Source organism: Rhinoderma darwinii, chromosome 7 (genome assembly GCF_050947455.1).
Source record: "Rhinoderma darwinii isolate aRhiDar2 chromosome 7, aRhiDar2.hap1, whole genome shotgun sequence".
In the NCBI taxonomy this organism is placed as follows: Eukaryota; Metazoa; Chordata; class Amphibia; order Anura; family Rhinodermatidae; genus Rhinoderma; species Rhinoderma darwinii.
In genome coordinates, this window is record NC_134693.1 from 68056552 (window position 1) to 68071656 (window position 15105).

A 15105-nucleotide genomic window follows, 5' to 3' on the forward strand; every position below is an offset into this window, starting at 1 on the left:
AACAAAATGGACAATTTATCCTTATATAGTCTAAGATGACAAGATGCATAATGAAATGTCAAAAAGGACCTACAAATTATTTGATTGAGAAAAGAGGTCACATGGTGTGAACCTACCAATGGAAAGGTTGTATTGTAAACCCGTTCATAAAACAAGAATGATAAATAGAAAGCCGATCACATGACAAAAGATTACCAATAAACTCCACAGAACTATAGCAAAAAAAAAAAAAGGGGCTGATATTCCTCCTAATATGACATAAAGTCCACACCGGGAGGTACAGCAACACAAGCAACACGATGGAATACTGGCCAGCTTGAAATAATATACACAATCACCAAAGAACGAGAACAAGCTCTCCCTCTGAAGTTAAAAGGAAAATCTTTCTTTAAATTTTTTAATTTTTGGTAATGATTGTGTATAAACTCTTAAAGGCATGGTGTTGCCAGAAAAACATGTTTTTTTTTTAAAAATTAAACATTTAGTGTGTGGGTGATTAAACATGGTTCAAATTTTTTTTATTTTTTTCACTAGTCAGGAAATAGTCAGGAAATATTATAAATTAATTCTAATTTATAATACTACCCATTTTTGGTCACTAGATGGAGTGTCATCACAAATTATTTTTTTATATGTTAAAGATGTTAGTGCTTTATTAAAAACGTTTATATTCATTTGTGTGTTTGTGTTTTACTTTTTCTTATTTTTACACTTTTTCTTCCCTATGGGGGCTGCCATTTTTTGTTCCATTTCTGTCTGTGTCGATTAACGACACATACAGACATGGAATACGGCAGCCACAGTCCCATAGGGACTGCGAACGGCTCCCGTCCCATTGACTTCAGTGTACGGCGTCTGTGTGGGAACTGCGCATGCGCCGCTCCCACACAGTCCAATACGAAATTGGCGCCGTCCGGCGCCATTTTCCTGTGGACCGGAAGTCGCGGCCGGACAGTAATATTACTACTTCCGGTCGCGGCTTCCGGATTTGTGCACTTGGACCAGCGGCAGCAAACGGAGCGGACGGGCCGGAGGGAGCCGCGGCGGCAGGAGCAGGTAAGAGATTTCAATGTATGTTCGTGTTTGTGTGTGTTTACTACTGTATGTAAACCTACTACACTGTGTGTTAGCTCAAAAAATGGCGACACACAGCGTAGGAGGTTACACCGTTCAAACCCCTCGTTTATCCCGGCACTAGCCAGGATAAAGGAGGGGGGGATGCTGAGAGCTCACTAGAGCGAGGGCTTTTAACCCATTGTTGCAATGCTGCAATTTTGGGAATAGCTCCATCTAGTGACCAAAAATGGGTAGTATTATAAATTAGAATTAATTTATAATATTTCCTGACTATTCCCTGACTCGTGAAAAAAATAAAAAAAATTTGAACAATGTTTAATCACCCACACACTAAATGTTTAATTTTTTTTAAAAAAACATGTTTTTCTGGCAACACATTCCCTTTAAATAAATTGTTATTGATGAGCTAAAAGAAATACAATTTAAGGGAAATCAGTTTAATTTAACAGAAATTGAAAAAAATGGCGTTAAAGGACCTACAAGATGAAAAAAAAAGTAATAAAACCAGCCGACAAAGGTATTTGGGGGGGGGGGGTAATTTTGAATATCGTTGACTACAGATGTAGCCATCTTTATCTTGACTCTTAACGCAATAAATACACCGTGGCAAGAAACTTTAACTTGACTTTTTCAATGGCTTTTGTTTTGTGATATCAAGTTATCAGAGTCAAGATATACTTGACTACATCTGTACCATAGGGAAATTAGTAGACTTTTAGCAGATCCTATTACGTATAAAAAATAGAGGGCCATTCCAACAGGTCCCTTTATAAAGGAGCTACAAACTATATGTAGCGTCCACGGCCACGGACCGTTGGGATTATTCACGGTCAGAGCCATGGATCTGTAAGCGCTGGCACGCATCTCCTCCCCAGGAGACGCCAGCGCTCACTTCCGCTCCGTTCTGCTGTGTCCCGTAGGTTAATCATCAATTAACCGATGATCACCGTGGACTATAAAAAGGGCTCTGCCCTTTCACTCATTGCCGGAGCGTTGTTGTGTAAACCCGTGTTTGTCTTGAAAATGGTCCCTTAGTGTTATCCAGTTCCCAGTGTTCCCGTACCTGCTAGCTGTATCCCCTGCTACCATTGTTCCTGTGCCTTAGAAAGTTGGAGTTGTGTTGTGCCATCGGTCAAGCCTTCTGTGTTACACCACGCCTGGTGTCTGCTGCCAAGGTCCCATCTGAGCCTAGCCGTTACAACTGTCTGAACTGCTACAGGTACCCTTGTGCTTGGACTGTATAGACATTGACTTGGTACACAGTTTGACCAGCTGCTATCCCGCTAAGGCAGTACGGCCCATTGGGTCCACATAACCACAGATTGTGACACTATATTAGGTAAAGCAAAATATTTAGGCATCCTAAGTACAAAAGAGCACCATAATATCAAACACCCAAAGATACCAGTAATATATTATCTTCCAAAAATTCATAAAGATCGATGCAATCCACCGGGACGGCCCATAGTGACTGGCATCGATTCTATCACTAGCAGAGGATCTGAGTAAATTAATCGTTTTTTCCAAAAATATGTGAATTCAACTACTAGTTACCTGAAAGATTCGGGTCAAAGAAATGAAAGGTATAAATATAGATGCTGGTTTAATACTTTGTAAGTGTGATGTAACATCTTTATATGAATACCTATACCAAAACCAGGCCAAATATTCCATACAATGATCTATAGATATCAATATATAAGCACAATCCCTATATATATATATATATATATATATATATATATATATATATATACTACCATATAAATACTGTAATAACATATGAGTACACCATAGGTAACATGCAAAAAGATTTTTATTATATTTAATCACAAATAGTAAAAACAATGGCCAGCACAACCTAAAAGAATGACAGACAAGTTTAAAACAACATGGTGGTGGTGGGGGGACTACAACATACAGAGCAGCTTATCACACCAGTACAGTACAAAAAATAGCAGCAAATAGCACAGAGTATCACATGAAATGGCAATCCATATTGCACAAAGAGACAAGAAGTGTATACACTCAGTATATTACTGTTTATCAGTGCTGTCTCCAAAAATATACGATGTCTAAAACACGGATATTGCTAGGTTAAGATACGAACCACTGTGCTGCATAGTGAGTCCCAAATATAACAAAACCACCACCACAGAACCCCGACGCGCGTTTCGCCGTCAGCTTTTTCGAGGGGTGTTGCGTGGTGGAATGGATAAATCTTTTATAGGAAGTAAATGATATAGGAAGTAGCTGTTATTGGTCAAAACACAAAAATAGGAAAGAACTGTTATTCGTCAGAACACACATGTACTATAATGAACTCTGACTTGAGTGCTTGCTAAAGGAAAATTATTCACCCACCTGAGTCAAATATATTCAAGACGCCGCTATCTACATGGCGCCTGTCAATGGCGGACACAGCCGCCCCGGCCTCCCCATCCCAGCGTCCGGAAAATGCAGACAGCGCATATCTATGCGCGCCTGCATGACACGCACAATCCGAAATAGAGGCGCCGGGACGGCGCATGCGCCATACACAGGCGCTCCACGGCCGCCACTTTAAATCAGGGAAAGGGGGATATTTGCCCATACAGCATTAAATAGACCATATCGAGCAAGCAAAATAATATATAGGTAAATCACATGTGATCAATTCATGATAAAGTGATAAAAAATTTGTTATAGACAATATATTGTTTTAAAATACATTTCATATTCTATATATTGAAAGCGAAAAATAAATAAAGAAAATAAGAAAAAAGAAAATGAGTGAAAACTGTGAGAAAACGTGACACACATGCTCAAATAAAAAGTGAAAAATATATAAATCAAAATAATTATATAAACATATACCATGTGCTTATGTCAAATCAAGTATACTCACATGTACACTACCGTTCAAAAGTTTAGGGTCACTTAGAAATGTCCTTATTTTTGAAAGAAAAGCACAGTTTTTTTCAATGAAGATAACATTAAATTAATCAGAAATACACTCTATACATTGTTAATGTGCTAAATGACTATTCTAGCTGCAAACGTCTGGTTTTTAATGCAATATCTACATAGGTGTATAGAGGCCCATTTCCAGCAACCATCACTCCAGTGTTCTAATGGTACATTGTGTTTGCTAACTGTGTTAGAAGGCTAATGGATGATTAGAAAACACTTGAAAACCCTTGTGCAATTATGTTAGCACCGCTGTAAACAGTTTTGCTGTTTAGAGGAGCTATAAAACTGACCTTCCTTTGAGGTAGTTGAGAATCTGGAGCATTACATTTGTGGGTTCGATTAAACTCTCAAAATGGCTAGAAAAAGAGAGCTTTCATGTGAAACTCGACAGTCTATACCTGTTCTTAGAAATGAAGGCTATTCCATGCGAGAAATTGCCAAAAAACTGAAGATTTCCTACAACGGTGTGTACTACTCCCTTCACAGGATAGTACACACAGGCTCTAACCAGAGTAGAAAGAGAAGTGGGAGGCCCCGCTGCACAACTGAGCAACAAGACAAGTACATTAGAGTCTCTAGTTTGAGAAATAGACGCCTCACAGGTCCTCAACTGGCAGCTTCATTAAATAGTACCCGCAAAACGCCAGTGTCAACGTCTACAGTGAAGAGGCGACTCCGGGATGCTGGCCTTCAGGGCAGAGTGGCAAAGAAAAAGCCATATCTGAGACTGGCTAATAAAAGGAAAAAATTAACATGGGCAAAAGCACACAGACATTGGACAGAGGAAGATTGGAAAAAAGTGTTATGGACAGACGAATAGAAGTTTGAGGTGTTTGGATCACACAGAAGAACATTTGTGAGACGCAGAACAACTGAAAAGATGCTGGAAGAGTGCCTGACGCCATCTGTCAAGCATGGTGGAGGTAATGTGATGGTCTGGGGTTGCTTTGGTGCTGGTAAAGTTGGAGATTTGTACACGGTAAAAGGGATTTTGAATAAGGAAGGCTATCACTCCATTTTGCAACGCCATGCCATACCCTGTGGACAGCGCTTGATTGGAGCCAATTTCATCCTACAACAGGACAATGACCCAAAGCACACCTCCAAATCATGCAAGAACTATTTAGGGAAGAAGCAGGCAGCTGGTATTCTATCTGTAATGGAGTGGCCAGCGCAGTCACCAGATCTCAACCCCATAGAGCTGTTGTGGGAGCAGCTTGACCGTATGGTACGCAAGAAGTGCCCATCAAGCCAATCCAACTTGTGGGAGGGGCTTCTGGAAGCATGGGGTGAAATTTCTCCCGATTACCTCAGCAAATTAACAGCTAGAATGCCAAAGGTCTGCAATGCTGTAATTGCTGCAAATGGAGCATTCTTTGACAAAAGCAAAGTTTGAAGGAGAAAATTATTATTTGAAATAAAAATCATTATTTCTAACCTTGTCAATGTCTTGACTATATTTTCTAGTCATTTTGCCACTCATTTGATAAATATAAGTGTGAGTTTTCATGGAAAATACAAAATTGTCTGGGTGACCCCAAACTTTTGAACGGTAGTGTACATACTTATTCATCCACCCTTATACAAATACCATGCATATATTAAAAAACACACATTATCTGACATAAATGTGTAAATACTTGCCCAAAAGACCATGTATTTCCCCAATTATTGGAAAATATATACATAAAATATTTAATAATTATTGTGCAATACACCAAAATTAATATAGTGAATAGGACCCGTCAATATGACAGCACAATATAAAAAGGTCATTATGGTCCAAATGACCCCATAAAAAAGCTGAGGTCAAAATAAAAATTATAAAGTGCATAGTGCATACCATATACAATCACATGTATAAACCCTAAACAGAGTAGGTCAAAATCACAATTAGGAATATATGAATATTCTTTTGCCACAATTTATGGAAATCATCCAAATTCCTTTCCAGAGGAAATACGCTAATAACACACTGAGCCAAAAAACATTGATGAGGCGATATCAAATGCCCATGCAAAGCTATAAAAAAATATATATCAATAAATACACATTTATTTGCAAAAATTAGCTCCCAATTTCCCGACTGATTACATTTATCCATACCACTACACCAAAATATTCAAGCGAATATGAAAATTTAAATTAGGATGATGCTATAAATATATATACCGCTAAAGAAAAGATGCAAGCGACATTTTTTCATTCAAACCGAAAGGGGAACTAGTCTTCAATTTTGTTATCCACTTACATTCTATCCTTTCCAGTTTCCGAAAAATGTCTCCACCTCGAGATCCAGTGATGATCTTATCTATTTCACAAACTCTTAAATCTTACCATCTGTTATTAAGGAATTCCCTAAAGTGTCTAGGGATAGGTTTCAGTTTATTGATTTTGTCCAACTCGTCACAGGCAATTTTTCCAGCATTCTTTATGTCCCTTACATGTTCCTGTATTCTTACTCTCATTACCCTAGTTGTCATTCCAACATAGGACAAACCACAAGGACAAGAGGCCATATTACATAGTTACATAGTTACATAGTTTGTACGGTTGAAAAAAGACACATGTCCATCAAGTTCAACCAAGGGATGGGAAAGCGGATGTAAAAAATGTCTACACATAGGAGCTTATATTATATATATATATATATTATACAATTCCAGAGGTGGTGCAATTAATGAAATGTACCACTTTGGAGCACCTTTGGTTATCGGAATCGGAAAATGTGTTCGTTTTTACCATCAAACTACAAATTGAACAATGACCACAGGGGAATGAACCCCAATCAGGTCCCTTGGACCCATAAATATATGGGTTGGATTGGGGAGCTGTATAATGACTCCTAACCAAATGGTCACCCAAACTTTTACTTCTTTTGGCCGTTATTTGGGGTCTGGTAGGTAAATATCTTCTCAAATCAGGGTCAGATAGTAAAATTAGCCAGTATCATTGCAAAATCTTTCTTTTTTCTGCCCACTGTGTGTTGTAGGTTGTGATCAATCTTACTACATTCTCAGATTTTCTCTGTTTATGTTGGGTTAGAAGGACATTTCGATCAGCAATACTTGCTCTCTGATATCCATTTTCTATGTCACGCTTGTGGTAACCTCATTGTAAAAAACGATTTCTCAGATGATGTGCTTCATCCTCAAAATTGGTATGGGAGTCACATACCCTTCTTGCCCTCAAAAATTGGCCTGTTGGAATAGCACAAATTGTATGAGAGGGATGAAAAGATGAAGCATGTAAACGAGCATTGACTGATGTTTCTTTCCGAAACACAGTAGTATTCAACCTACCCAAATTGTTGACAGTAATTTTGATATCAAGAAATTCCATTGTTTCCTATCTGATCACATGTGTTAATTTGATATTTAGTTGATTTTCATTTAAGATGGTAATGAACCGGTCAAATTCTGCCCTTGTCCCCTGCCAGATGAAAAGAATATCATCTATAAAACGCACCCATGTCACCACGTTTCCAGATACCTGATCCATAGCGTCCTGTACAAACTCCTGTTCCCACAAGCCTAAAAATAGGTTTGCGTAGGATGTAGGAGCTTTATATACTTGTATCCCAGACAATTTGGGCTTGGATGTGGTGAACTCTCAGAGATATGATTTTGTCTAAAGAACAAATTTCTTTTATTTTGAAATTGATTGAATTCAGTCTCCATCATAATTATTTTTGGTATGAGGATGATTTTTTCCTGCAGACCGCCATTCCTGAAGGAATTTTGAGGCAGATTTTTCTGCCTGCAAAAAAACTCAGTGTGAACAGGGCCTGAACGTCTAAATTCAGATTTTGAACTAAAATGTTTTTTAACATAAAGTTGTAAATATTTGGCTCTCCAGATTTGGAGTAGTATATCTTCCTAGTCTAAATGCTTGAATTGCCCTTGGGCATAAATATATTTATCTCCTTTGTGATATGGATTACATGTCATATGCTTTTCTACATTCCCATGTTCTATTAAAAATTGTTTGGAATTACATTTAATGGATCCATATTAAACTGCAGGACACTCTTGCGGATGAGAAAATAAAAAAGAATGCTTGATCCTAAATGTCAAAACAGTCCTGGTCATTAAGTGGTTAAAGTGGTTGTCTGGAGAAACAAAAACATAATGACCAGTTAGGGTATGTTCACATGCAGTAGCAAAATACGTCTGAAAATACGGAGCTGTTTTCGCCTAAAAACAGCTCCTGATTTTCAGACGTTTTTTAACAACTCGCGTTTTTCGCAGTGTATTTTACGGACGTTATTGGAGCTGTTTTTCAATGGAGTCAATGAAAAACGGCTCCAAAAACGTCCCAAGAAGTGACATGCACTTCTTTGACGTGGGCGTCTTTTTACGCGCCGTCTTTTGACAGCGACGCGTAAAATTACACTTCGTGGGAACAGAACATCGTAAGACCCATTGAAAGCAATGGGCAGATGTTTGCAGGCGTAATGGAGCCATTTTTTCAGGCGTAATTCGAGGCGTAAAACGCCCGAATTACGTCTGAAAACAGTGCGTTTTAACATACCCTTAGAAAAGAGGCACAAGTTTAGTAGGTTGTCAGAGGGGAAAGGGGCAGGATGGTATACTACAGCGGCGATGTAAGGTCAGATTCACACTAACGAGTGCAAACTCGGACATGAAAAACAACAGTTTTTCAAGTCCGAGTTGCACCCGTGCTGGTCCCTTTTTCACGGATCCACATAGACTTGAGTTTATTGAAGGATCGTGAAAACGGAAGAAAATAGGATATGTTCTATTTTTCAACGGACCCTTCACGCGGTCCATTGAAACAACGGCCATTTGAACAGCCCCATTGAAATACATGTGTCTGTGTGACGGCTGTTGTTTTAACGGCCGTCACATGGACGTATATTACGGTCGTCTGAATTTGGCCTGGGGGTGAGGAAACTAGAGCTACGATTACACATACACTCCTTGCGAAGTGCAGCTGTGACGACGCGTCACCTACTAAACTTCTGGGATGAAAGGACAGCTCCTCCATTTGGTTGATGAGAGCATCCTTGCTAATGGAAACTAATTAGTAAGAACTTTACATATATAAATAGTTATGCGTTTTTCTCCAGACAACCTCTTCAAGATCTCCTAACCTTTTCATTGTCCTCTTCAGTTATATATCTAATTGAATACTTACATATTACACATGGGAATGTCTCATCTCAATGATATTAAAAGCTGCACACTAAGGGTCAGTTCACACGCTGCCTAAATACTGCGGATTTTCCGCAACGGAATTCATTGCGGAAAATGCGCAGCAAAATACAGTAGCAGCAGAGTGGATGAAATAAAACAAGCCTCATCCACAGGCTGCATAAATACTGAGCAGAAAAAACGCTCACAAATTGACCTGCGGTGCGGAATTTTATTCTGCAGCATGTGAATTTGTGTATTTGCCTAAACGCTGCTTATTTGTTACAGGTTTTCCCCATTAAATTCAATGGGCAGCTAAACCCCGCAACAAATAGCAGTTGTTGGTTTTTTTTGCGGGGGGTTCGTAGCGATTCCACACCTATCACATCACAGGCTGCAGTGGCGGTCACATGGGATGATATGTCATCCCAGGAGGCTGGCCTGGATGATGTCAGAAGGCCGGCCTCCTGGGATGACATTTCCTCCCATGTGACCACCGCTGCAGCCAATCACAGGCTGATATTAAGGCTTTTCTTTAAGCGTTTTTTTATAGTGTCAATGGTAAATCGGCTCCAAAATCATCTCAAGAAGTGACATGCTGCTTCTTTTTAAAAATAAACAGCACTGTATTTCCTATTGAAATCAATGGGAAACTGTTTGCAGGCATATTTCAAGTGTATTTTGGAGCGTAAAATGGGCCTTTTTTACGCTACAAAATCAGCCTGAAAATAAGCCGTGTGAACATACCCCAAATAAAAATCTTAATTTTCAGCTTCAAAAACACATTGAAATCAGAGGCGGTTTCCCTTGAAAACAGCCTCGTAATTAGGCACCATGCACACAACCGTGTTTTTGCCTCCACAATTCATCCACAAAAATGCGGATGAATTGCGGACCCTTTCATTTCTATGGGCCCATGCACACGACCGTGGCTTCCACGGTTCGAGCATTGGCAGGGAGCCCGGACCGCAAAAAAATAGGACAAGTCATTATACGATCCGGATTTGCGGTCCGGGCTCATTGAAATCAGTGTGTGCACGGTCCGTGAATTGTGGATGACACTCTGCGGCCGTCCGTGCTGTAATCACGGGCTATGCACATAAAAAAATCATCTATAGTGGTATTTGGTTATAGCTACTGTATTGTTGGTGCTGGGAATCCTATTATTCTGCCATATAGAATTCTTTTAAAATGTTTGTTATATATTCCTGCAAAGTTTCTCATTATACTTTACTATTCAATCTCTTTAAATAAAACCACTTCTCATTTTTGCTTCACAAATGACCTGCACTGTAAGGCCTCATTTACACGAGCGTGTGCGTTTTGCGCACGCAAAAAACGCTGCGTTTTGCGTGCGCAAAAGGCAATTGACAGCTCCGTGTGTCATCCGTGTATGATGCGCGGCTGCGTGATTTTCGCGCAGCCGCCATCATAGAGATGAGGTAGTCGACGCCCGTCACTGTCCAAGGTGCTGAAAGAGCTAACTGATCGGCAGTAACTCTTTCAGCACCCTCGACAGTGAATGCCGATCACAATCTACACCAACCTGTGAATAAAAAAAGACGTTCACACTTACCATGAACTGCCTGCTTCCTCCAGTCCGGTCTCCCGGCCGTTGCCTTGGTGACGCGTCCCTCTCTTGTCATCCGGCCCCACCTCCCAGGATGACGCGGCAGGCCATGAGACCGCTGCAGCCTGTGATTGGCTGCAGCCTGTGCTTGGCCTGTGATTGGCTGCAGCTGTCACTTGGCCTGAATTGTCATCCCGGGAGGTCGGACTGGAGGAAGAAGCCGGGAGTTATCGGTAAGTCAGAACTTCTTTTTTTTTTTACACGTATATGTATATTGTGATCGAAAGTCACTGTCCATGGTGCTGAAACAGTTTAAGTCTTTCAGCACCGTGGGCAGTGACTGTCTCCTGACGTCGCGTACCCGAACATTTTTTGCCGGGTTCGGTTAAAACGAGTTCGGCCGAACCCGGTGAAGTTCGGTGCGCTCATCTCTAATTTGACACTCCGTTTGGATGTTTGTAACCAGAAAAGCACGTGGTGCTTTTCTGTTTACATTCATCCTTTTGACAGCTCTTGCGTGATTTTCGCGCATGCAACGCAGGACCGTCAGTGTGGCATGCATTGTTTTCACGCACCCATTGAAGTCAATGGGTGCGTGTTGCGTGAAAAACGCAAGAATATAGAACATGTCGTGAGTTTTACGCAACGCACTCACGCTGCGCAAAATTCACGCATCGTCTAAACAGCCCCATAGACTATTATAGGTGCGTACGGCACGCGTGAAAAGCACGCGCGTCGCACGCGCGTATAATACGCTCGTGTAAATGAGGCCTCATTCATTTCTCAACATGTAGCTGCTATTTCCTGTGATTAAGATTTTCTGCTTCAAACCATAAGTGACATTTCTTTTTATATAAAAGGAATATTTTATTTCATTTTCCACAGGTAAATATTGATCACAAAACAAGAAATCTGATCTCCCAGAAAATCTCACAACCAACGGTTAATTGTTTTGAAGATGCTCAAGAACTTATCTTGTGTCTTATGGCAAAGGACTCATTTCCACGCTTTTTACGGTCAGAGCATTATAAGGAGCTGGTGAAGAAGCAACAAAATAATGGACAAAAAAGATGGCTGTCGTTTTAGTAACATACGGTGGCAGTATAGTAATTGTAGAGATATGTGCAGTTCAAATAATTCAATGTAAAACATTTCTCTATGGTGACACTTACTAAATGCTGAAATAAAATGGATTTTACACAAGATTTGTTTTTTGTTGTTTGCATGACATACTACAATTCCTTTTTGTTAATGATTGTTCACATTAGAAGCAACATTTTATCTGTCCAACTGAGTGGTATCAGCTGAACCAACTCCATTTCTAGTGAGCCACCATATTATCATTTCACAAAAGAACAAATGTAGTAATTGTAAATATCTTAAAAAACTAATTAACATTAACTCAAAATTGAAGGCATCATGTGTATCTTATGTTATTTAAAAGATGCCGACAGTAGAATATGGATGTGTTTTAGTGCTGAAACCAAACCAAACCTCACATTAAAAATCCACCTTTAAATGACCAGAGAAATGTGGGCCCCCTCCTAATTATTGAGTCGTGTTTCAGTCACGCACATTGCAAAAAGGTGTATAAAATCATCACACTGCAATACAATCCCTTAGACAAACATTGGTGGTTGTAGTATGGGTTATACAAAAAGTTTCGTGATTTTAAACATTGCATTGTCTTAAGATGCCACCTTTTCCATAAGTCAGTTCATTAAACAGTCAATATCTGTTCTGCTAGATCTGCCCTGGTCAAATGTTAGTGCTATTATTGTGAAGTGGAAGCATCATGCGAGTAACAACAGCTCAGCCACGAAGTGGTAGACCACGCAAACTCACAGAGTGGGAACTATCCTATCGCCCAGCCTCTGTTGTATCAATCACTATAGAGTTCTAAACTGCCTCTGGAAGTGACTTCAGAACAAAAATTTGTGTGGCAGGAGCTTTATGAAATAGGTTTCCATAGTCGAGCAGCTGCACACAAGCCCAAGATCACCATCCGCAATGCCAAGCATTGGCTGGAGCGGTGTAAAGCACGCCGCCACTGGACTCTGGAGCAGTGGAAACGTGTTCTCTAGAGTGATGAATCATGTTTTCCTATCAGTCAGTCTGATGGACAAATATTTGGTTTCTCAGATTCCAGGTGAACTCTACCGACCGGAATACATAGTGCCTACTGTAAAATTTGGTGGAGGAGGGATAATGGTCTGGGTGTAAAGGATCTGCCAGACACAGCTTCTGTGTCAACGCCCATAGGTAATCAGTCTGTACCTGCTTCTATGTCTGTGAGACTGACTCCATCTTCCACCAGTGATGATCTTATCTATTTCACAAACTCTTAAATCTTACCATCTGTTATTAAGGAATTCCCTAAAGTGTCTAGGGATAGGTTTCAGTTTATTGATTTTGTCCAACTCGTCACAGGCAATTTTTCCAGCATTCTTTATGTCCCTTACATGTTCCTGTATTCTTACTCATTACCCTAGTTGTCATTCCAACATAGGACAAACCACAAGGACAAGAGGCCATATTACATAGTTACATAGTTTGTACGGTTGAAAAAAGACACATGTCCATCAAGTTCAACCAAGGGATGGGAAAGCGGATGTAAAAAATGTCTACACATAGGAGCTTATATTATATATATATATATTATACAATTCCAGAGGTGGTGCAATTAATGAAATGTACCACTTTGGAGCACCTTTGGTTATCGGAATCGGAAAATGTGTTCGTTTTTACCATCAAACTACAAATTGAACAATGACCACAGGGGAATGAACCCCAATCAGGTCCCTTGGACCCATAAATATATGGGTTGGATTGGGGAGCTGTATAATGACTCCTAACCAAATGGTCACCCAAAGTTTTACTTCTTTTGGCCGTTATTTGGGGTCTGGTAGGTAAATATCTTCTCAAATCAGGGTCAGATAGTAAAATTAGCCAGTATCATTGCAAAATCTTTCTTTTTTCTGCCCACTGTGTGTTGTAGGTTGTGATCAATCTTACTACATTCTCAGATTTTCTCTGTTTATGTTGGGTTAGAAGGACATTTCGATCAGCAATACTTGCTCTCTGATATCCATTTTCTATGTCACGCTTGTGGTAACCTCATTGTAAAAAACGATTTCTCAGATGATGTGCTTCATCCTCAAAATTGGTATGGGAGTCACATACCCTTCTTGCCCTCAAAAATTGGCCTGTTGGAATAGCACAAATTGTATGAGAGGGATGAAAAGATGAAGCATGTAAACGAGCATTGACTGATGTTTCTTTCCGAAACACAGTAGTATTCAACCTACCCAAATTGTTGACAGTAATTTTGATATCAAGAAATTCCATTGTTTCCTATCTGATCACATGTGTTAATTTGATATTTAGTTGATTTTCATTTAAGATGGTAATGAACCGGTCAAATTCTGCCCTTGTCCCCTGCCAGATGAAAAGAATATCATCTATAAAACGCACCCATGTCACCACGTTTCCAGATACCTGATCCATAGCGTCCTGTACAAACTCCTGTTCCCACAAGCCTAAAAATAGGTTTGCGTAGGATGTAGGAGCTTTATATACTTGTATCCCAGACAATTTGGGCTTGGATGTGGTGAACTCTCAGAGATATGATTTTGTCTAAAGAACAAATTTCTTTTATTTTGAAATTGATTGAATTCAGTCTCCATCATAATTATTTTTGGTATGAGGATGATTTTTTCCTGCAGACCGCCATTCCTGAAGGAATTTTGAGGCAGATTTTTCTGCCTGCAAAAAAACTCAGTGTGAACAGGGCCTGAACGTCTAAATTCAGATTTTGAACTAAAATGTTTTTTAACATAAAGTTGTAAATATTTGGCTCTCCAGATTTGGAGTAGTATATCTTCCTAGTCTAAATGCTTGAATTGCCCTTGGGCATAAATATATTTATCTCCTTTGTGATATGGATTACATGTCATATGCTTTTCTACATTCCCATGTTCTATTAAAAATTGTTTGGAATTACATTTAATGGATCCATATTAAACTGCAGGACACTCTTGCGGATGAGAAAATAAAAAAGAATGCTTGATCCTAAATGTCAAAACAGTCCTGGTCATTAAGTGGTTAAAGTGGTTGTCTGGAGAAACAAAAACATAATGACCAGTTAGGGTATGTTCACATGCAGTAGCAAAATACGTCTGAAAATACGGAGCTGTTTTCGCCTAAAAACAGCTCCTGATTTTCAGACGTTTTTTAACAACTCGCGTTTTTCGCAGTGTATTTTACGGACGTTATTGGAGCTGTTTTTCAATGGAGTCAATGAAAAACGGCTCCAAAAACGTCCCAAGAAGTGACATGCACTTCTTTGAC

The 15105-nt window shown here is 39.6% G+C and overlaps 1 protein-coding gene across 1 annotated transcript in view; it reads left to right on the forward strand.

The window, feature by feature from the left end:
- LOC142657460 (regulator of G-protein signaling 21-like) overlaps window positions 1-11841 on the forward strand; it is a 121734-nt gene extending 109893 nt beyond the window's left edge. The window contains exon 4 of the mRNA XM_075832492.1: window positions 11641-11841. Within this exon, the coding sequence (XP_075688607.1) occupies window positions 11641-11841 (201 nt within the window). The remainder of the gene's footprint in view (window positions 1-11640) is intronic.
- The last annotated feature ends 3264 nt before the right edge of the window (window positions 11842-15105 follow it).